The 25022-nt window shown below is 41.5% G+C and overlaps 1 protein-coding gene across 1 annotated transcript in view; it reads right to left on the bottom strand.

The window, feature by feature from the left end:
• Positions 1-4784: 4784 nt before the first annotated feature.
• Positions 4785-25022, bottom strand: part of LOC306765710 (syntaxin-1B-like) — a gene marked incomplete at both ends in the record, with an annotated part of 139875 nt that continues 119637 nt past the window's right edge. Inside the window, one exon of the mRNA XM_079253195.1 lies at positions 4785-4865. Within this exon, the coding sequence (XP_079109321.1) occupies positions 4785-4865 (81 nt within the window). The remainder of the gene's footprint in view (positions 4866-25022) is intronic.

Below are 25022 nucleotides of genomic sequence, written 5' to 3'. Positions count from 1 at the left end.
GCGGTACGACCGCTACGTCGGACTGCTTGACTGACGGACAGACCAACATGCAGTGAGGGCTGGTGGTGGGCGGTGGGGCTCCATGTTATATAGATGCAGTCGCATTTTCAAATTTCCGTGCGTAAACTCGACTCGCGTTGTGCTCTTGGACATTAGCAGTGAACATTTTGAGAAGACGAGGAGGGAAAAACGCTTTGGTTTGAATCCAACAAATAGAAGTTACAGTGATCATGGTGTCCTTAAACATGGCTGAGCGTTCGTCTTTAAAAAAAACTACACTGGAGAATTGGTGAAATGGCTGCAACCTGTCAAACTTCGCACATCTAAGCAAACTTGTTCGGCTCGAAAATGCTCACATTCACACAACAATCTAGTTTCACCAGAAAACAAGAGAAGCATGCTGCTCACACACGAGGCGAGGAAATCTTCACTCAGGAATGGAGATTTGTGGAGAAAACTTTCTCAAATACACAACAAAATGCAACAGAGCCAACAAGCACCTGGATTACGGTGGTGTGGAAGCCAGCGAGAGGTTTGGAGGGCTCAGAGGAAGCCTTTCACATCAAATTATCTAATAAACAAAACAATTTAACATATTTTCCACACATGTAATGATGCCATGTGTTTCACCTCAACTCAAATGTGAGAAGACGGATTAAATAGTAGCAAGTAGCTAATGTGCTGATCAAACAGGTGCAGTGAGCGGTAAAGTGCACAACATGGAGGTCAGGGTGGGACTGGGGTACAAAAAACACCATCATGCAAACTCCACAACGTTGTTGCATGCCTTTTTTTATTATTATCATTACAATTATGACACACAGCGGGGTAGGCGGGGGTCTGCTGGGGGGGAGGTGCAGACTCCCACCCTCATCATTGTCATTTTGAACAACCAAACAACCACAACACAGGACAAGGGGACAGGGGGCCGAACACTCGGATAAACTAACCTTGACCGAGTTATTTGGTTAACCTTTATGCCTTCATGGTTTAACAATGAGTTTTTCAGGGGACAGCGGCAGGGATGGCTGCCAGACGGGAACAGGAACTTTACAGGAAACACACACACACAGCAAAGCGAAGAGAGCGTCAACAAGCTAGCTGGTGCTACAACGCTGACTCTATCCACCTCAGAAAGCATCTGCTGCAACGATGCCACCTGGACAACCACGGACCGCCAAGAACCTGGAGCTGAACCAGACATGGCTTCGCTGACTGTGATGGGGCCCGGTGGTGACGACAAACATGAAAAATCTGTTTACGGCCGTCAATTCTCCCAAATTCTTAGAAAATCCACAGACAGGATCAAATGTAGTTAAAGCAAGCACAGAGATTCACAGAAGAAACATTAAGCCCACTGCTGTTCGCACTGTTGTAGAAAAACGGGTGAAAATCACAGATTTTAGCAACACAACAGCAAATTTCTTGTTCTAAAACTATTGACAGCTCTTCTAACACCTGTTGGATTCTGCTGCTGGGAGGGGTTGTGGGTATGAAACTTTGGTCAACACAGAAGTTTTGGTTTTGGGTTAGCCAAAAAAAAAAAAAAAAAAGCAAAACCCTCCAAGCATCTCCAAACTTGAAGCCAAATTATTTTCAACACTACAACAATGCAGAAATCTAAAGCTAACAGCGCTAACAGCTACAAATCCCAAAAAATACAGATTTATGACTCAAAACAGTGACCACCTACTCGTTTCTGTTAAGCGAAGCTAAAGTTATTGCTTGGACACAAAGTGCAGTGTGTGTTTGGGTGGGTATTACATAATTTCTTCCAGCGTAGGCCTCAACAGAAGTACCTGTGCATCCGTATCACAGAGCCTGAACGCATTCCTTCAAAAAGCCTCGGTCTGACAACAGCAGTCTCGGATGGCGGTTCGTGATATTGGTGCTAACTAATCTTAGCAGTTTCATTTGCAGATCAACAGTCTAATTTTTAACAATAACTTAAATTGAAGGTTATCTTTGCAACGTTTGTTCAGCTCTTCCCTTCAGCAGATCTTTAAGGATGTAGCAGATGTTGCAAAAAGGCCAGTTTGAACCAAACAAGGATGTTTTTCTCATCTGAGCTTTACTCACCAGCATGACTTGTCTTTCAAGTGGATTTCCTACAATCAATTAACATATATATATATATATATATATATATATATATATATATATATATATATATATATATATATTTTTTTTTTTTTTTTTTTCTTCGCTAAGTCACGAACCTCCACAAGACTTTATTGATCAAGTAATTGAGTAATTGTACCATGGGTGTTTTTAACACTGCTTTGCCCAACATTTTTATCGTTGATATGAATACAACACCACAAACAACAAAACCAAACATGCCTTTACTAAATATGTTGTCTTGAAATATTGTCTAGAGTTTGTTCCTGGCAACAGTGCTGAGGTTTACACGCAGTTATTAGCTCATTTCAATTTAGCTGCAGATAAGCTGCTAGCTGCTACTGCAAACACATTTAAATTTATTCTTAACTAGTAAATATCTTGTATGAACATTTGTAAAGTTCCAGGTGTGAAACTAGAATAAAATAAATTCTTCACTAGCTAGCTTGTTTCAAGTTAATGAGAAAAACAAACAAATCTATTGGCTCATCTTACTAGCTTCAAGTTTGTTGGTTTCAATAGCTAGCAATAAACAATCCCAGCAGCTAAGTAGCTTTTGAGACTAGCTAGTATCAAGCTAACTAGTTCACTCGCTAGATTGTTTCTAGCTAGTGAGAAAAACGAATGTAAACTGTTGGCAAGTCTCTCTAGCTAGCAAATTAGTATCCCAGCAACAAAATAGCTAGTAAGACTTGCTAGCATCAAGCTAGCTAGTAACAACAAATATAGGCTTGTTGCTTAGCTTAACTTACAAGCCACATCTTTTTCTTTTTTCGTTTTCAGGGGGGAAAAAAAGCCCTTTGTTAAATCCCCCCCCCCCCCCCCAGCACTGGAGTGGATATATATTTAAAATATCTTTCACATTAATGAAAAACAACTTAACCTCCAAGCCTCTCCACCATTCTACACTGAATTTAAGCTAACGATACAGCATGCAAAGCAGACTAATCCTGGCAGGAACACGGGGAAGTCTACATGTTAAAAATATCTTTGAAATGTGTGTATGAGCGGTGGAACATATATGATGTATTCATGTTGTGAATGAATGTGTGTGTCACACGGAAACCTTCAGTAGCACCTTGCAACTCAACATTCAGATGGTGTACCTGAAATATTTCAGCCATCCAACACAAAAACACCCACACACAAACACACATGTTGGACTGATGGATCGATGGATGGACGGACGGATGAATAGATGGATGGATGGATAGACGGATGGATGGATGGATGGATGGACAGACGGACGGATGGATGGATGCGGGGAGAAACCGGCATCAGACTGAGCATTAACTGCAAAATGACTGATATGTTGCGCGACACATCACACATGCATCAAAACAGCAGCACCACGACAACAGAGCAACAAGCAGTCCCCACTCAACAACATAAAAACGACAACATCACCGCAACACCTCGGTTACCATGACAACCATCGTGTCTGGCCAGTTAGCTTTTTTTTTTATATATATACTTTTCAACGTCTTTTTATTTTTTTCTTTTCTAATTTTGCACAGCCTGAAGGTGACGCCTGGCCTAGACTACCACGTTTCTACAGTGATCTGCGTTAACATGAGGCTTTTGGTGATGTAAGGGTGACGTGAATCTCCGATTCTCATTGGCTATCTTGTTTTTGGGGTGGCGGAACAAGCCGTCCTCTATTTTTATCTAAACTGCATAGATTAACTGTTTATCTTCTTCCACCCTCCTATGAACCCTCCTTTGTTCCTGCATTTCGCCTGTCAGTCACATGTAACCTTCCTGCTCCCGCTGGCCAATCAGACGAATCAGGTCAACTAGACGCCCCTCCCTCTCCCTACTCTTTGGTTGGACAGGTGTGATAATGAAGGGAGGTGGTGGTTGTTGTGCTGTGACTACCCCCACATTGACAGATGTTTTCCTGCTGAACATTTTCACGGACATGAGTCAAACTATTGCAGGTGATTGACAGGACTGAGCAGCCAATGAAAGGGGGTTTAAAAGGGTGGCCAGGGCCAACTTTGAAATTAAATCCCTCCCCCTCCCAGAAACAAGGGGATCAAGTTCACCGAAGCCGGTGAAGCCTTCGCCCAGAACACTGCAGATGGCTCCGGATCAGAGGTTTCTGGAGGGTTCTGGAGTCAGAAGTGGACTCTCTTTTAGGTAGCAGCCGGTGCTCGTTTCCAGAAATGAATTTAAGAGGCTGAGAGACAAATTCGTCCCACAGAATTCCGACCCAGCAGCCGTCACTGTCCTCGGAGACTCCCGGAAAACAGAAAGGAAAGAAGAAAAAAGCCAAACAAACAAACGAGTAAATGTCATATATAGGATATCAGTTTTTACAGGAAGCTAACCCATGTGTTGCTTCACATGTTTAATACATTTACATGTACATCAGTAATAAATAGGTTGCTTTGTACCCTCTGCTGTTTACACTGTGTGGTGAAGTCAGCTATTATGTGTTTTTCTTGGTTTTTTTGTACCCCACCCAAACCTGTGGTGTTTCCTCTTATCTCTGACTGGATTATCTCTTTCTAGCTGATTGGTTATCTGTCTTGCATTTGTGATTCAAGTTTTTTTTGTGTTGTCATCGTCGTCAGTGTTTTTTCTCTCTGCTGGCTGTCGGTTGATCATACGGTCAGTCGGTCGGCGTCGGTCGTCATGGCAGCAAGCGGTGGAGCGTCTTAGAAGCCCAGCGTCCCACCGATGGTTGACGCCAGGACCACGCCGAGGATGACGCAGCAGATAATGATCATGATCTTCTTCTGCAGGGTGACAAGAGAAACGGTGGAAAGATCAGAGAAAGTTGAAAGGAAAAATATTATTTTGGCAAGTTTTCAAACTTTTATCTCTGTATTCAAAACTGTAACTTCAAGCACAGTTTCAAATCAAATCGACGACTACAAATGAATATAAGTACTTAACACTTATCCCATTTTCAACTCAACAACCAATTAGATTTGTACCATCTTTACCAAAAATTAACTGGTCAAAACCACCAATGTTGCATAAATGTGACAGTTGCAATCGATGTGGAAGAAGAGACAGTGGCAGTAGATGTTGCAGATGTTGTAGTAGATGTTGCAGATTATGTTGTAGATGTTGCGGATGATGTTGTTGTAGATGATGTTGTAGATGTTGCGGATGATGTTGTTGTAGATGTTGTTGTAGATGTTGCGGATGATGTTCTAGTAGATGTTGCAGATGATGTTCTAGTAGATGTTGCAGATGATGTTGTTGTAGATGTTGCAGATGATGTTGCAGATGATGTTCCAGGAGATGTTGCAGATGATGTTGTTGTAGATGTTGCAGATGATGTTCTAGTAGATGTTGCAGTAGATGTTCTAGTAGATGTTGCGGATGATGTTGTTGTAGATGTTGCAGATGATGTTGTAGTAGATGTTGCAGATGATGTTGTAGATGTTGTAGATGATGTTCTAGTAGATGTTGCAGATGATGTTGTAGATGTTGCAGATGATGTTCTAGTAGATGTTGCGGATGATGTTGTTGTAGATGTTGCAGATGATGTTGTAGTAGATGTTGCAGATGATGTTGTAGATGTTGTAGATGATGTTCTAGTAGATGTTGCAGATGATGTTGTAGATGTTGCAGATGATGTTGTAGATGTTGCAGATGATGTTGTAGATGTTGTAGATGATGTTCTAGTAGATGTTGCAGATGATGTTCCAGGAGATGTTGCAGATGATGTTGTTGTAGATGTTGCAGATGATGTTCTAGTAGATGTTGCAGATGATGTTGTAGTAGATGTTGCAGATGATGTTGTAGATGTTGTAGATGATGTTCTAGTAGATGTTGCAGATGATGTTCCAGGAGATGTTGCAGATGATGTTGTTGTAGATGTTGCAGTAGATGTTCTAGTAGATGTTGCAGATGATGTTGTTGTAGATGTTGCAGATGATGTTGTAGTAGATGTTGCAGATGATGTTGTAGTAGATGTTGCAGATGATGTTGTAGATGTTGTAGATGATGTTCTAGTAGATGTTGCAGATGATGTTGTAGATGTTGCAGATGATGTTGTAGATGATGTTCTAGTAGATGTTGCAGATGATGTTGTAGATGTTGCGGATGATGTTGTTGTAGATGTTGCGGATGATGTTGCAGTAGATGTTGCAGTAGATGTTCTAGTAGATGTTGCAGATCATGTTGTAGATGTTGCAGATGATGTTGTTGTAGATGTTGCGGATGATGTTCTAGTAGATGTTGCAGATGATGTTGTTGTAGATGTTGCGGATGATGTTGTAGTAGATGTTGCGGATGATGTTGTAGTAGATGTTGCAGATGTTGTTGTTGTAGATGTTGCGGATGATGTTGTAGTAGATGTTGCGGATGATGTTGTAGTAGATGTTGCAGATGTTGTTGTAGATGTTGCAGATGATGTTGTTGTAGATGTTGCGGATGATGTTGTAGTAGATGTTGCGGATGATGTTGTAGTAGATGTTGCAGATGTTGTTGTAGATGTTGCAGATGATGTTGTAGTACATGTTGCGGATGATGTTCTAGTAGATGTTGCAGATGATGTTGTAGATGTTGCAGATGTTGTTGTAGATGTTGCAGATGATGTTGTAGTAGATGTTGCGGATGATGTTCTAGTAGATGTTGCAGATGATGTTGTAGATGTTGCGGATGATGTTGTAGTAGATGTTGCAGATGATGTTGTAGATGTTGCAGATGATGTTGTTGTAGATGTTGCGGATGATGTTCTAGTAGATGTTGCAGATGATGTTGTTGTAGATGTTGCGGATGATGTTGTAGATGTTGCAGATGATGTTGTAGATGTTGCAGATGATGTTGTAGTAGATGTTGCAGATGATGTTGTAGATGTTGCAGATGATGTTGTAGATGTTGCAGATGATGTTGTAGATGTTGCAAATGAGTTGTAGTAGATGTTGCAGATGATGTTGTTGTAGATGTTGCAGATGATGTTGTTGTAGATGTTGCAGATGATGTTCTAGGAGATGTTGCAGATGATGTTGTAGTAGATGTTGCAGATGATGTTCTAGGAGATGTTGCAAATTATGTTGTTGTAGATGTTGCAGATGATGTAGTAGATGTTGCGAATGATGTTGTAGTAGATGTTGCGGATGATGTTGCAGTAGATGTTGTTGTAGATGTTGCAGATGATGTTGTAGATGTTGCAGATGATGTTGTAGTAGATGTTGCGGATGATGTTGTAGTAGATGTTGTTGTAGATGTTGCAGATGATGTTGTAGATGTTGCAGATGATGTTGTAGTAGATGTTGCGGATGATGTTCTAGTAGATGTTGCAGATGATGTTGTTGTAGATGTTGCAGATGATGTTGTAGATGTTGCAGATGATGTTGTAGATGTTGCAGATGATGTTGTAGATGTTGTAGATGATGTTCTAGTAGATGTTGCAGATGATGTTCCAGGAGATGTTGCAGATGATGTTGTAGATGTTGCAGATGATGTTCTAGTAGATGTTGCAGTAGATGTTCTAGTAGATGTTGCAGATGATGTTGTTGTAGATGTTGCAGATGATGTTGTAGATGTTGTAGATGATGTTCTAGTAGATGTTGCAGATGATGTTGTAGATGTTGCAGATGATGTTGTAGATGTTGCAGATGATGTTGTAGATGTTGTAGATGATGTTCTAGTAGATGTTGCGGATGATGTTGTAGTAGATGTTGCAGATGATGTTGTAGATGTTGCGGATGATGTTGTTGTAGATGTTGCGGATGATGTTGCAGTAGATGTTGCAGTAGATGTTCTAGTAGATGTTGCAGATCATGTTGTAGATGTTGCAGATGATGTTGTTGTAGATGTTGCGGATGATGTTCTAGTAGATGTTGCAGATGATGTTGTTGTAGATGTTGCAGATGATGTTGTTGTAGATGTTGCGGATGATGTTGTAGTAGATGTTGCAGATGATGTTGTAGATGTTGCAGATGTTGTAGATGTTGCAGATGATGTTGTAGTAGATGTTGCGGATGATGTTCTAGTAGATGTTGCAGATGATGTTGTTGTAGATGTTGCAGATGATGTTGTTGTAGATGTTGCGGATGATGTTGTAGTAGATGTTGCAGATGATGTTGTAGATGTTGCAGATGATGTTGTAGATGTTGCAGATGTTGTTGTAGATGTTGCAGATGATGTTGTAGTAGATGTTGCAGATGATGTTGTAGATGTTGCAGATGATGTTGTAGATGTTGCAGATGTTGTTGTAGATGTTGCAGATGATGTTCTAGTAGATGTTGCAGATGATGTTGTAGATGTTGCAGATGTTGTTGTAGATGTTGCAGATGATGTTGTTGTAGATGTTGCGGATGATGTTGTAGTAGATGTTGCAGATGATGTTGTAGATGTTGCAGATGTTGTTGTAGATGTTGCAGATGATGTTGTAGTAGATGTTGCGGATGATGTTCTAGTAGATGTTGCAGATGATGTTGTTGTAGATGTTGCAGATGATGTTGTTGTAGATGTTGCGGATGATGTTGTAGTAGATGTTGCAGATGATGTTGTAGATGTTGCAGATGTTGTTGTAGATGTTGCAGATGATGTTGTAGTAGATGTTGCGGATGATGTTCTAGTAGATGTTGCAGATGATGTTGTTGTAGATGTTGCGGATGATGTTGTAGTAGATGTTGCAGATGATGTTGTAGATGTTGCGGATGATGTTGTAGATGTTGCAGATGATGTTGTAGTAGATGTTGCAGATGATGTTGTTGTAGATGTTGCAAATGATGTTGTAGATGTTGCAGATGATGTTGTAGATGTTGCAAATGAGTTGTAGTAGATGTTGCAGATGATGTTGTTGTAGATGTTGCAGATGATGTTGTTGTAGATGTTGCAGATGATGTTCTAGGAGATGTTGCAGATGATGTTCTAGTAGATGTTGCAGATGATGTTCTAGGAGATGTTGCAGATGATGTTGTAGTAGATGTTGCAGATGATGTTCTAGTAGATGTTGCAGATGATGTTCTAGTAGATGTTGCAGATGATGTTCTAGGAGATGTTGCAGATGATGTTCTAGTAGATGTTGCAGATGATGTTCTAGTAGATGTTGCAGATGATGTTGTAGTAGATGTTGCAGATGATGTTCTAGGAGATGTTGCAAATGATGTTGTTGTAGATGTTGCAGATGATGTAGTAGATGTTGCGAATGATGTTCTAGTAGATGTTGCAGATGATGTTCTAGGAGATGTTGCAGATGATGTTCTAGTAGATGTTGCAGATGATGTTCTAGGAGATGTTGCAGATGATGTTCTAGGAGATGTTGCAGATGATGTTCTAGTAGATGTTGCAGATGATGTTCTAGGAGATGTTGCAGATGATGTTCTAGTAGATGTTGCAGATGATGTTCTAGGAGATGTTGCAGATGATGTTGTAGTAGATGTTGCAGATGATGTTCTAGGAGATGTTGCAAATGATGTTGTTGTAGATGTTGCAGATGATGTAGTAGATGTTGCGAATGATGTTGTAGTAGATGTTGCGGATGATGTTGTAGTAGATGTTGTTGTAGATGTTGCAGATGATGTTGTAGATGTTGCAGATGATGTAGTAGATGTTGCGGATGATGTTGCAGTAGATGTTGTTGTAGATGTTGCAGATGATGTTGTAGATGTTGCAGATGATGATGTAGTAGATGTTGCGAATGATGTTGTAGTAGATGTTGCGGATGATGTTGCAGTAGATGTTGTTGTAGATGTTGCAGATGATGTTGTAGATGTTGCAGATGATGATGTTGTAGATGTTGCGAATGATGTTGTAGTAGATGTTGCGGATGATGTTGCAGTAGATGTTGTTGTAGATGTTGCAGATGATGTTGTAGATGTTGCAGATGATGTTGTAGTAGATGTTGCGGATGATGTTGTAGTAGATGTTGCAGATGATGTTGTTGTAGATGTTGCAGATGATGTTGCAGATGATGTTGCGGATGATGTTGTAGTAGATGTTGTGGATGATGTTGTTGGAGATGTTGCAGATGATGTTGCAGATGATGTTGTTGTAGAATTGCAGATGATGTTGTTGTAGATGTTGCAGATGACGTTCTAGTAGATGTTGCAGATGATGTTGTAGATTTTGCGGATGATGTTGTAGATGTTGCGGATTATGTTGTAGTAGATGTTGCAGATGATGTTGTAGATTTTGCGGATGATGTTGTAGATGTTGCGGATTATGTTGTAGTAGATGTTGCAGATGATGTTGTTGTAGATGTTGCAGTAAATGTTCTAGCAGATGTTGCAGATGGTGATCTAGATGTTGCAGATGATGTTGTTGTAGATGTTGCAGGTGATGTTGTGGTAGATGTTGCAGATTGTTTGATGGATGTTGCAGTAGATATTCTAGTAGATGTTGCAGATGATGTTGTTGTAGATGTTGCAGATGATGTGGTAGATGTTGCAGATGATGTGGTAGATGTTGCAGTAGATGTTGCAGATTGTTTGATGGATGTTGCAGTAGATATCCTAGTAGATGTTGCACATGATGTAGTAAATTTTGCAGATGATGTTGTAGATGTTGCAGTAGATGTTCTAGTAGATATTGCAGATGATGTTGTAGATGTTGCGGATGATGTTATTGTAGATGTTGCAGATGATGTTGTAGTAGATGTTGCAGATGATGTTGTTGTAGATGTTGTGGATGATGTTGTAGATGCTGCAGATGATGTTGTAGTAGATGTTGCGGATGATGTTCCAGGAGATGTTGCAGATGATGTTGTTGTAGATTTTGCAGATGTTGTTGTAGATGTTGCAGATGATGTTCTAGTAGATGTTGCAGATGATGTTGTAGTAGATGGTGCAGATGATGTTGTAGATGTTGCAGATGATGTTGTAGATGTTGCAGATGATGTTGTAGATGTTGCAAATGAGTTGTAGTAGATGTTGCAGATGATGTTGTTGTAGATGTTGCAGATGATGTTGTTGTAGATGTTGCAGATGATGTTCTAGGAGATGTTGCAGATGATGTTGTAGTAGATGTTGCAGATGATGTTCTAGGAGATGTTGCAAATTATGTTGTTGTAGATGTTGCAGATGATGTAGTAGATGTTGCGAATGATGTTGTAGTAGATGTTGCGGATGATGTTGCAGTAGATGTTGTTGTAGATGTTGCAGATGATGTTGTAGATGTTGCAGATGATGTTGTAGTAGATGTTGCGGATGATGTTGTAGTAGATGTTGTTGTAGATGTTGCAGATGATGTTGTAGATGTTGCAGATGATGTTGTAGTAGATGTTGCGGATGATGTTCTAGTAGATGTTGCAGATGATGTTGTTGTAGATGTTGCAGATGATGTTGTAGATGTTGCAGATGATGTTGTAGATGTTGCAGATGATGTTGTAGATGTTGTAGATGATGTTCTAGTAGATGTTGCAGATGATGTTCCAGGAGATGTTGCAGATGATGTTGTAGATGTTGCAGATGATGTTCTAGTAGATGTTGCAGTAGATGTTCTAGTAGATGTTGCAGATGATGTTGTTGTAGATGTTGCAGATGATGTTGTAGATGTTGTAGATGATGTTCTAGTAGATGTTGCAGATGATGTTGTAGATGTTGCAGATGATGTTGTAGATGTTGCAGATGATGTTGTAGATGTTGTAGATGATGTTCTAGTAGATGTTGCGGATGATGTTGTAGTAGATGTTGCAGATGATGTTGTAGATGTTGCGGATGATGTTGTTGTAGATGTTGCGGATGATGTTGCAGTAGATGTTGCAGTAGATGTTCTAGTAGATGTTGCAGATCATGTTGTAGATGTTGCAGATGATGTTGTTGTAGATGTTGCGGATGATGTTCTAGTAGATGTTGCAGATGATGTTGTTGTAGATGTTGCAGATGATGTTGTTGTAGATGTTGCGGATGATGTTGTAGTAGATGTTGCAGATGATGTTGTAGATGTTGCAGATGTTGTAGATGTTGCAGATGATGTTGTAGTAGATGTTGCGGATGATGTTCTAGTAGATGTTGCAGATGATGTTGTTGTAGATGTTGCAGATGATGTTGTTGTAGATGTTGCGGATGATGTTGTAGTAGATGTTGCAGATGATGTTGTAGATGTTGCAGATGATGTTGTAGATGTTGCAGATGTTGTTGTAGATGTTGCAGATGATGTTGTAGTAGATGTTGCAGATGATGTTGTAGATGTTGCAGATGATGTTGTAGATGTTGCAGATGTTGTTGTAGATGTTGCAGATGATGTTCTAGTAGATGTTGCAGATGATGTTGTAGATGTTGCAGATGTTGTTGTAGATGTTGCAGATGATGTTGTTGTAGATGTTGCGGATGATGTTGTAGTAGATGTTGCAGATGATGTTGTAGATGTTGCAGATGTTGTTGTAGATGTTGCAGATGATGTTGTAGTAGATGTTGCGGATGATGTTCTAGTAGATGTTGCAGATGATGTTGTTGTAGATGTTGCAGATGATGTTGTTGTAGATGTTGCGGATGATGTTGTAGTAGATGTTGCAGATGATGTTGTAGATGTTGCAGATGTTGTTGTAGATGTTGCAGATGATGTTGTAGTAGATGTTGCGGATGATGTTCTAGTAGATGTTGCAGATGATGTTGTTGTAGATGTTGCGGATGATGTTGTAGTAGATGTTGCAGATGATGTTGTAGATGTTGCGGATGATGTTGTAGATGTTGCAGATGATGTTGTAGTAGATGTTGCAGATGATGTTGTTGTAGATGTTGCAAATGATGTTGTAGATGTTGCAGATGATGTTGTAGATGTTGCAAATGAGTTGTAGTAGATGTTGCAGATGATGTTGTTGTAGATGTTGCAGATGATGTTGTTGTAGATGTTGCAGATGATGTTCTAGGAGATGTTGCAGATGATGTTCTAGTAGATGTTGCAGATGATGTTCTAGGAGATGTTGCAGATGATGTTGTAGTAGATGTTGCAGATGATGTTCTAGGAGATGTTGCAAATGATGTTGTTGTAGATGTTGCAGATGATGTAGTAGATGTTGCGAATGATGTTGTAGTAGATGTTGCGGATGATGTTGTAGTAGATGTTGTTGTAGATGTTGCAGATGATGTTGTAGATGTTGCAGATGATGTAGTAGATGTTGCGGATGATGTTGCAGTAGATGTTGTTGTAGATGTTGCAGATGATGTTGTAGATGTTGCAGATGATGATGTAGTAGATGTTGCGAATGATGTTGTAGTAGATGTTGCGGATGATGTTGCAGTAGATGTTGTTGTAGATGTTGCAGATGATGTTGTAGATGTTGCAGATGATGATGTTGTAGATGTTGCGAATGATGTTGTAGTAGATGTTGCGGATGATGTTGCAGTAGATGTTGTTGTAGATGTTGCAGATGATGTTGTAGATGTTGCAGATGATGTTGTAGTAGATGTTGCGGATGATGTTGTAGTAGATGTTGCAGATGATGTTGTTGTAGATGTTGCAGATGATGTTGCAGATGATGTTGCGGATGATGTTGTAGTAGATGTTGTGGATGATGTTGTTGGAGATGTTGCAGATGATGTTGCAGATGATGTTGTTGTAGAATTGCAGATGATGTTGTTGTAGATGTTGCAGATGACGTTCTAGTAGATGTTGCAGATGATGTTGTAGATTTTGCGGATGATGTTGTAGATGTTGCGGATTATGTTGTAGTAGATGTTGCAGATGATGTTGTAGATTTTGCGGATGATGTTGTAGATGTTGCGGATTATGTTGTAGTAGATGTTGCAGATGATGTTGTTGTAGATGTTGCAGTAAATGTTCTAGCAGATGTTGCAGATGGTGATCTAGATGTTGCAGATGATGTTGTTGTAGATGTTGCAGGTGATGTTGTGGTAGATGTTGCAGATTGTTTGATGGATGTTGCAGTAGATATTCTAGTAGATGTTGCAGATGATGTTGTTGTAGATGTTGCAGATGATGTGGTAGATGTTGCAGATGATGTGGTAGATGTTGCAGTAGATGTTGCAGATTGTTTGATGGATGTTGCAGTAGATATCCTAGTAGATGTTGCACATGATGTAGTAAATTTTGCAGATGATGTTGTAGATGTTGCAGTAGATGTTCTAGTAGATATTGCAGATGATGTTGTAGATGTTGCGGATGATGTTATTGTAGATGTTGCAGATGATGTTGTAGTAGATGTTGCAGATGATGTTGTTGTAGATGTTGTGGATGATGTTGTAGATGCTGCAGATGATGTTGTAGTAGATGTTGCGGATGATGTTCCAGGAGATGTTGCAGATGATGTTGTTGTAGATTTTGCAGATGTTGTTGTAGATGTTGCAGATGATGTTCTAGTAGATGTTGCAGATGATGTTGTAGTAGATGGTGCAGATGATGTTGCAGATTGTTTGATGGATGTTGCAGTAGATGTTCTAGTAGATATTCTAGTAGATGTTGCAGATGATGTTGTAGATGTTGCAGATGATGTACATGTTGCAGTAGATGTTCTAGTAGATGTTGCAGTAGATGTTGCAGATAATGTTGTTGTAGATGTTGCAGTAGATATTCTAGTAGATGTTGCAGATAATGTTGCTGATGATGTTGCAGTAGATGTTGCAGATAATGTTGCTGATGATGTTGCAGTAGATGTTGCAGATGATGTTTTTGTTGATGTTGCAGTAGATGTTGCAGATTTTGTGGTAGATGTTGCAGTAGATGTAGTAGATGTGACAGTTCTAGTAGACGTTGCAGTAGAAGTGACTAGACGTTGCAGTAGATGTGATTAGACGTTGCAGTAGATGTGACAGTTCTAGTAGACGTTGCAGTAGATGTGATTAGACGTTGCAATAGATGTGACTAGACGTTGCAGTAGATGTGATTAGACGTTGCAGTAGATGTGACAGTTCTAGTAGACGTTGCAGTAGATGTGATTAGACGTTGCAGTAGATGTGACTAGACGTTGCAGTAGATGTGACAGTTCTAGTAGACGTTGCAGTAGATGTGATTAGACGTTGCAGTAGATGTGACTAGACGTTGCAGTAGATGTGACTAGACGTTGCAGTAAATGTGACTAGACGTTGCAGTAGATGTGACAGTTCTAGTAGACGTTGCAGTAGATGTGATTAGACGTTGCAGTAGATGTGATTAGACGTTGCAGTAGATGTGATTAGACGTTGCAGTAGATGTGACAGTTCTAGTAGACGTTGCAGTAGATGTGACTAGACGTTGCAGTAGATGTGATTAGACGTTGCAGTAGATGTGATTAGACGTTGCAGTAGAGGTGACAGTTCTAGTAGACGTTGCAGTAGATGTGACTAGACGTTGCAGTAGATGTGACAGTTCTAGTAGACGTTGCAGTAGATGTGATTAGACGTTGCAGTAGATGTGACTAGACGTTGCAGTAGAGGTGACTAGACGTTGCAGTAGAGGTGATTAGACGTTGCAGTAGATGTGACAGTTCTAGTAGACGTTGCAGTAGATGTGACAGTTCTAGTAGACGTTGCAGTAGATGTGACTAGACGTTGCAGTAGATGTGACAGTTCTAGTAGACGTTGCAGTAGATGTGATTAGACGTTGCAGTACATGTGACAGTTCTAGTAGACGTTGCAGTAGATGTGACTAGACATTGCAGTAGATGTGACAGTTCTAGTAGACGTTGCAGTAGATGTGACTAGACGTTGCAGTAGATGTGACTAGACGTTGCAGTAGAGGTGACTAGACGTTGCAGTAGATGTGACAGTTCTAGTAGACGTTGCAGTACTTGTCACAGTTCTAGTAGACGTTGCAGTAGATGTGACTAGACATTGCAGTAGATGTGACAGTTCTAGTAGACGTTGCAGTAGATGTGACTAGACGTTGCAGTAGATGTGACAGTTCTAGTAGACGTTGCAGTAGATGTGACAGTTCTAGTAGACGTTGCAGTAGATGTGACTAGACGTTGCAGTAGATGTGACAGTTCTAGTAGACGTTGCAGTAGATGTGATTAGACGTTGCAGTAGATGTGACTAGACGTTGCAGTAGATGTGACTAGACGTTGCAGTAGAGGTGACTAGACGTTGCAGTAGATGTGACAGTTCTAGTAGACGTTGCAGTAGATGTGACAGTTCTAGTAGACGTTGCAGTAGATGTGACTAGACGTTGCAGTAGATGTGACAGTTCTAGTAGACGTTGCAGTAGATGTGACTAGACGTTGCAGTAGATGTGATTAGACGTTGCAGTAGATGTGACTAGACGTTGCAGTAGATGTGATTAGACGTTGCAGTAGATGTGATTAGACGTTGCAGTAGAGGTGACAGTTCTAGTAGACGTTGCAGTAGATGTGATTAGACGTTGCAGTAGATGTGATTAGACGTTGCAGTAGATGTGACTAGACGTTGCAGTAGATGTGACTAGACGTTGCAGTAGATGTGACTAGACGTTGCAGTAGATGTGACTAGACGTTGCAGTAGAGGTGACTAGACGTTGCAGTAGATGTGACAGTTCTAGTAGACGTTGCAGTAGATGTGACAGTTCTAGTAGACGTTGCAGTAGATGTGACAGTTCTAGTAGACGTTGCAGTAGATGTGATTAGACGTTGCAGTAGATGTGACTAGACGTTGCAGTAGATGTGACAGTTCTAGTAGACGTTGCAGTAGATGTGATTAGACGTTGCAGTAGATGTGACTAGACGTTGCAGTAGATGTGACAGTTCTAGTAGACGTTGAAGTAGATGTGATTAGACGTTGCAGTAGATGTGACTAGACGTTGCAGTAGATGTGACTAGACGTTGCAGTAGATCTGACAGTTCTAGTAGATGTTGCAGTAGATGTGATTAGACGTTGCAGTAGATGTGACAGTTATAGTAGACGTTGCAGTAGATGTGACAGTTCTAGTAGACGTTGCAGTAGATGTGACTAGACGTTGCAGTAGATGTGATCAGACGTTGCAGTAGATGTGACTAGACCTTGCAGTAGATGTGACTAGACGTTGCAGTAGAGGTGACTAGACGTTGCAGTAGATGCGACAGTTCTAGTAGACGTTGCAGTAGATGTGACAGTTCTAGTAGACGTTGCAGTAGATGTGACAGTTCTAGTAGACGTTGTAGTAGATGTGACTAGACGTTGCAGTAGATGTGACAGTTCTAGTAGACGTTGCAGTAGATGTGACTAGACGTTGCAGTAGATGTGACTAGACGTTGCAGTAGATGTGATTAGACGTTGCAGTAGATGTGACTAGACGTTGCAGTAGATGTGATAGTTCTAGTAGACGTTGCAGTAGATGTGACTAGACGTTGCAGTAAATGTGACTAGACGTTGCAGTAGATGTGATTAGACGTTGCAGTAGATGTGATAGTTCTAGTAGACGTTGCAGTAGATGTGACTAGACGTTGCAGTAAATGTGACTAGACGTTGCAGTAGATGTGATTAGACGTTGCAGTAGATGTGACTAGACGTTGCAGTAGATGTGACTAGACGTTGCAGTAGATGTGACTAGACGTTGCAGTAGATGTGACAGTTCTAGTAGACGTTGCAGTAGATGTGACTAGACGTTGCAGTAGATGTGACAGTTCTAGTAGACGTTGCAGTAGATGTGACTAGACGTTGCAGTAGATGTGACTAGACGTTGCAGTAGATGTGACAGTTCTAGTAGACGTTGCAGTAGATGTGACAGTTCTAGTAGACGTTGCAGTAGATGTGATTAGACGTTGCAGTAGATGTGACTAGACGTTGCAGTAGATGTGACAGTTCTAGTAGACGTTGCAGTAGATGTGATTAGACGTTGCAGTAGATGTGACTAGACGTTGCAGTAGATGTGACTAGACGTTGCAGTAGATCTGACAGTTCTAGTAGACGTTGCAGTAGATGTGACTAGACGTTGCAGTAGATGTGACAGTTCTAGTAGACGTTGCAGTAGATGTGACTAGACGTTGCAGTAGATGTGATTAGACGTTGCAGTAGATGTGACTAGACCTTGCAGTAGATGTGACTAGACGTTGCAGTAGAGGTGACTAGACGTTGCAGTAGATGCGACAGTTCTAGTAGACGTTGCAGTAGATGTGACAGTTCTAGTAGACGTTGCAGTAGATGTGACAGTTCTAGTAGACGTTGTAGTAGATGTGACTAGACGTTGCAGTAGATGTGACAGTTCTAGTAGACGTTGCAGTAGATGTGACTAGACGTTGCAGTAGATGTGATTAGACGTTGCAGTAGATGTGACAGTTCTAGTAGACGTTGCAGTAGATGTGACTAGACGTTGCAGTAGATGTGATTAGACGTTGCAGTAGATGTGACAGTTCTAGTAGACGTTGCAGTAGAGGTGACTAGACGTTGCAGTAGATGTGACTAGACGTTGCAGTAGATGTGACAGTTCTAGTAGACGTTGCAGTAGATGTGACAGTTCTAGTAGACGTTGCAGTAGATGTGATTAGACGTTGCAGTAGATGTGACAGTTCTAGTAGACGTTGCAGTAGATGTGATTAGACGTTGCAGTAGATGTGACAGTTCTAGTAGACGTTGCAGTAGATGTGATTAGACGTTGCAGTAGATGTGACTAGACGTTGCAGTAGATGTGACTAGACGTTGCAGTAGATGTGACAGTTCTAGTAGACGTTGCAGTAGATGTGACAGTTCTAGTAGACGTTGCAGTAGATGTGATTAGACGTTGCAGTAGATGTGACAGTTCTAGTAGACGTTGCAGTAGATGTGATTAGACGTTGCAGTAGATGTGACAGTTCTAGTAGACGTTGCAGTAGATGTGACAGTTCTGTTAGACGTTGCAGTAGATGTGACTAGACGTTGCAGTAGATGTGACAGTTCTAGTAGACGTTGCAGTAGATGTGACAGTTCTAGTAGACGTTGCAGTAGATGTGACTAGACGTTGCAGTAGATGTGACAGTTCTAGTAGACGTTGCAGTAGATGTGACAGTTCTAGTAGACGTTGCAGTAGATGTGACAGTTCTAGTAGACGTTGCAGTAGATGTGATTAGACGTTGCAGTAGATGTGACAGTTCTAGTAGACGTTGCAGTAGATGTGACAGTTCTAGTAGACGTTGCAGTAGATGTGACAGTTCTAGTAGACGTTGCAGTAGATGTGACTAGACGTTGCAGTAGATGTGACAGTTCTAGTAGACGTTGCAGTAGATGTGACTAGACGTTGCAGTAGATGTGACTAGACGTTGCAGTAGATGTGACTAGACGTTGCAGTAGATGTGACTAGACGTTGCAGTAGATCTGACAGTTCTAGTAGACGTTGCAGTAGATGTGACTAGACGTTGCAGTAGATGTGACAGTTCTAGTAGACGTTGCAGTAGATGTGACTAGACGTTGCAGTAGATGTGATTAGACGTTGCAGTAGATGTGATTAGACGTTGCAGTAGATGTGACTAGACGTTGCAGTAGATGTGACTAGACGTTGCAGTAGATGTGACTAGACGTTGCAGTAGAGGTGACTAGACGTTGCAGTAGATGTGACAGTTCTAGTAGACGTTGCAGTAGATGTGATTAGACGTTGCAGTAGATGTGACTAGACGTTGCAGTAGATGTGACAGTTATAGTAGACGTTGCAGTAGATGTGACTAGACGTTGCAGTAGATGTGACAGTTCTAGTAGACGTTGCAGTAGATGTGACTAGACGTTGCAGTAGATGTGACAGTTCTAGTAGACGTTGCAGTAGATGTGACTAGACGTTGCAGTAGATGTGATTAGACGTTGCAGTAGATGTGACTAGACCTTGCAGTAGATGTGACTAGACGTTGCAGTAGAGGTGACTAGACGTTGCAGTAGATGTGACAGTTCTAGTAGACGTTGCAGTAGATGTGACAGTTCTAGTAGACGTTGCAGTAGATGTGACTAGACCTTGCAGTAGATGTGACTAGACGTTGCAGTAGAGGTGACTAGACGTTGCAGTAGATGTGACAGTTCTATTAGACGTTGCAGTAGATGTGATAGTTCTAGTAGACGTTGCAGTAGATGTGACTAGACGTTGCAGTAAATGTGACTAGACGTTGCAGTAGATGTGACTAGACGTTGCAGTAGATGTGACTAGACGTTGCAGTAGATGTGACAGTTCTAGTAGACGTTGCAGTAGATGTGACTAGACGTTGCAGTAGATGTGACAGTTCTAGTGGACGTTGCAGTAGATGTGACTAGACGTTGCAGTAGATGTGACAGTTCTAGTAGACGTTGCAGTAGATGTGACTAGACGTTGCAGTAGATGTGACAGTTCTAATAGACGTTGCAGTAGATGTGACTAGACGTTGCAGTAGATGTGACAGTTCTAGTAGACGTTGCAGTAGATGTGACAGTTCTAGTAGACGTTGCAGTAGATGTGACTAGACGTTGCAGTAGATGTGACAGTTCTAGTAGACGTTGCAGTAGATGTGACAGTTCTAGTAGACGTTGCAGTAGATGTGACAGTTCTAGTAGACGTTGCAGTAGATGTGATTAGACGTTGCAGTAGATGTGACAGTTCTAGTAGACGTTGCAGTAGATGTGACAGTTCTAGTAGACGTTGCAGTAGATGTGACTAGACGTTGCAGTAGATGTGACAGTTCTAGTAGACGTTGCAGTAGATGTGATTAGACGTTGCAGTAGATGTGACTAGACGTTGCAGTAGATGTGACTAGACGTTGCAGTAGATGTGACTAGACGTTGCAGTAGAGGTGACTAGACGTTGCAGTAGATGTGACAGTTCTAGTAGACGTTGCAGTAGATGTGACAGTTCTAGTAGACGTTGCAGTAGATGTGATTAGACGTTGCAGTAGATGTGACTAGACGTTGCAGTAGATGTGACAGTTATAGTAGACGTTGCAGTAGATGTGACTAGACGTTGCAGTAGATGTGACAGTTCTAGTAGACGTTGCAGTAGATGTGACTAGACGTTGCAGTAGATGTGACAGTTCTAGTAGACGTTGCAGTAGATGTGACTAGACGTTGCAGTAGATGTGATTAGACGTTGCAGTAGATGTGACTAGACCTTGCAGTAGATGTGACTAGACGTTGCAGTAGAGGTGACTAGACGTTGCAGTAGATGTGACAGTTCTAGTAGACGTTGCAGTAGATGTGACAGTTCTAGTAGACGTTGCAGTAGATGTGACTAGACCTTGCAGTAGATGTGACTAGACGTTGCAGTAGAGGTGACTAGACGTTGCAGTAGATGTGACAGTTCTATTAGACGTTGCAGTAGATGTGATAGTTCTAGTAGACGTTGCAGTAGATGTGACTAGACGTTGCAGTAAATGTGACTAGACGTTGCAGTAGATGTGATTAGACGTTGCAGTAGATGTGACTAGACGTTGCAGTAGATGTGACTAGACGTTGCAGTAGATGTGACAGTTCTAGTAGACGTTGCAGTAGATGTGACTAGACGTTGCAGTAGATGTGACAGTTCTAGTGGACGTTGCAGTAGATGTGACTAGACGTTGCAGTAGATGTGACAGTTCTAGTAGACGTTGCAGTAGATGTGACTAGACGTTGCAGTAGATGTGACAGTTCTAATAGACGTTGCAGTAGATGTGACAGTTCTAGTAGACGTTGCAGTAGATGTGACTAGACGTTGCAGTAGATGTGACAGTTTTAGTAGACGTTGCAGTAGATGTGACTAGACGTTGCAGTAGATGTGACATTTCTAGTAGACGTTGCAGTAGATGTGACTAGACGTTGCAGTAGATGTGACAGTTCTAGTAGACGTTGTAGTAGATGTGACAGTTCTAGTAGACGTTGCAGTAGATGTGACAGTTCTGGTAGACGTTGCAGTAGATGTGACAGTTCTGTTAGACGTTGCAGTAGATGTGACAGTTCTAGTAGACGTTGCAGTAGATGTGACAGTTCTAGTAGACGTTGCAGTAGATGTGACTAGACGTTGCAGTAGATGTGACAGTTCTAGTAGACGTTGCAGTAGATGTGACTAGACGTTGCAGTAGATGTGACAGTTCTAGTAGACGTTGCAGTAGATGTGACTAGACGTTGCAGTAGATGTGACAGTTCTAGTAGACGTTGCAGTAGATGTGACTAGACGTTGCAGTAGATGTGACAGTTCTAGTAGACGTTGCAGTAGATGTGACTAGACGTTGCAGTAGATGTGATTAGACGTTGCAGTAGATGTGACTAGACCTTGCAGTAGATGTGACTAGACGTTGCAGTAGAGGTGACTAGACGTTGCAGTAGATGTGACAGTTCTAGTAGACGTTGCAGTAGATGTGACAGTTCTAGTAGACGTTGCAGTAGATGTGACTAGACCTTGCAGTAGATGTGACTAGACGTTGCAGTAGAGGTGACTAGACGTTGCAGTAGATGTGACAGTTCTATTAGACGTTGCAGTAGATGTGATAGTTCTAGTAGACGTTGCAGTAGATGTGACTAGACGTTGCAGTAAATGTGACTAGACGTTGCAGTAGATGTGATTAGACGTTGCAGTAGATGTGACTAGACGTTGCAGTAGATGTGACTAGACGTTGCAGTAGATGTGACAGTTCTAGTAGACGTTGCAGTAGATGTGACTAGACGTTGCAGTAGATGTGACAGTTCTAGTGGACGTTGCAGTAGATGTGACTAGACGTTGCAGTAGATGTGACAGTTCTAGTAGACGTTGCAGTAGATGTGACTAGACGTTGCAGTAGATGTGACAGTTCTAATAGACGTTGCAGTAGATGTGACAGTTCTAGTAGACGTTGCAGTAGATGTGACTAGACGTTGCAGTAGATGTGACAGTTTTAGTAGACGTTGCAGTAGATGTGACTAGACGTTGCAGTAGATGTGACATTTCTAGTAGACGTTGCAGTAGATGTGACTAGACGTTGCAGTAGATGTGACAGTTCTAGTAGACGTTGTAGTAGATGTGACAGTTCTAGTAGACGTTGCAGTAGATGTGACAGTTCTGGTAGACGTTGCAGTAGATGTGACAGTTCTGTTAGACGTTGCAGTAGATGTGACAGTTCTAGTAGACGTTGCAGTAGATGTGACAGTTCTAGTAGACGTTGCAGTAGATGTGACTAGACGTTGCAGTAGATGTGACAGTTCTAGTAGACGTTGCAGTAGATGTGACTAGACGTTGCAGTAGATGTGACAGTTCTAGTAGACGTTGCAGTAGATGTGACTAGACGTTGCAGTAGATGTGACAGTTCTAGTAGACGTTGCAGTAGATGTGACTAGACGTTGCAGTAGATGTGACAGTTCTAGTAGACGTTGCAGTAGATGTGGCAGTTCTAGTAGACGTTGCAGTAGATGTGACAGTTCTGGTAGACGTTGCAGTAGATGTGACAGTTCTAGTAGACGTTGCAGTAGATGTGACTAGACGTTGCAGTAAATGTGACTAGACGTTGCAGTAGATGTGATTAGACGTTGCAGTAGATGTGACTAGACGTTGTAGTAGATGTGGCTAGACGTTGCAGTAGATGTGACAGTTCTAGTAGATGTTGCAGTAGATGTGACTAGACGTTGCAGTAGATGTGATTAGACGTTGCAGTAGATGTGACTAGACGTTGCAGTAGATGTGACTAGACGTTGCAGTAGATGTGACAGTTCTAGTAGACGTTGCAGTAGATGTGACAGTTCTAGTAGACGTTGCAGTAGATGTGACTAGACGTTGCAGTAAATGTGACTAGACGTTGCAGTAGATGTGATTAGACGTTGCAGTAGATGTGACTAGACGTTGCAGTAGATGTGACTAGACGTTGCAGTAGATGTGACTAGACGTTGCAGTAGAGGTGACTAGACGTTGCAGTAGATGTGACAGTTCTAGTAGACGTTGCAGTAGATGTGACAGTTCTAGTAGACGTTGCAGTAGATGTGATTAGACGTTGCAGTAGATGTGACTAGACGTTGCAGTAGATGTGACTAGACGTTGCAGTAGATGTGACTAGACGTTGCAGTAGAGGTGACTAGACGTTGCAGTAGATGTGACAGTTCTAGTAGACGTTGCAGTAGATGTGACAGTTCTAGTAGACGTTGCAGTAGATGTGATTAGACGTTGCAGTAGATGTGACTAGACGTTGCAGTAGATGTGACAGTTATAGTAGACGTTGCAGTAGATGTGACTAGACGTTGCAGTAGAGGTGACTAGACGTTGCAGTAGATGTGACAGTTATAGTAGACGTTGCAGTAGATGTGACTAGACGTTGCAGTAGATGTGACAGTTCTAGTAGACGTTGCAGTAGATGTGACTAGACGTTGCAGTAGATGTGACAGTTCTAGTAGACGTTGCAGTAGATGTGACTAGACGTTGCAGTAGATGTGATTAGACGTTGCAGTAGATGTGACTAGACCTTGCAGTAGATGTGACTAGACGTTGCAGTAGAGGTGACTAGACGTTGCAGTAGATGTGACAGTTCTAGTAGACGTTGCAGTAGATGTGACAGTTCTAGTAGACGTTGCAGTAGATGTGACTAGACCTTGCAGTAGATGTGACTAGACGTTGCAGTAGAGGTGACTAGACGTTGCAGTAGATGTGACAGTTCTATTAGACGTTGCAGTAGATGTGATAGTTCTAGTAGACGTTGCAGTAGATGTGACTAGACGTTGCAGTAAATGTGACTAGACGTTGCAGTAGATGTGATTAGACGTTGCAGTAGATGTGACTAGACGTTGCAGTAGATGTGACAGTTCTAGTAGACGTTGCAGTAGATGTGACTAGACGTTGCAGTAGATGTGACAGTTCTAGTGGACGTTGCAGTAGATGTGACTAGACGTTGCAGTAGATGTGACAGTTCTAGTAGACGTTGCAGTAGATGTGACTAGACGTTGCAGTAGATGTGACAGTTCTAATAGACGTTGCAGTAGATGTGACAGTTCTAGTAGACGTTGCAGTAGATGTGACTAGACGTTGCAGTAGATGTGACAGTTTTAGTAGACGTTGCAGTAGATGTGACTAGACGTTGCAGTAGATGTGACAGTTATAGTAGACGTTGCAGTAGATGTGACTAGACGTTGCAGTAGATGTGACAGTTCTAGTAGACGTTGCAGTAGATGTGACAGTTCTAGTAGACGTTGCAGTAGATGTGACAGTTCTGGTAGACGTTGCAGTAGATGTGACAGTTCTGTTAGACGTTGCAG

This window comes from Telmatherina bonti (genome assembly GCF_933228915.1).
Source record: "Telmatherina bonti genome assembly, chromosome: 14".
Classification (NCBI taxonomy): domain Eukaryota; kingdom Metazoa; phylum Chordata; class Actinopteri; order Atheriniformes; family Telmatherinidae; genus Telmatherina; species Telmatherina bonti.
The sequence above is the reverse complement of the archived record's forward strand: the minus strand, read 5'-3'. Positions and strand labels throughout refer to the sequence as shown.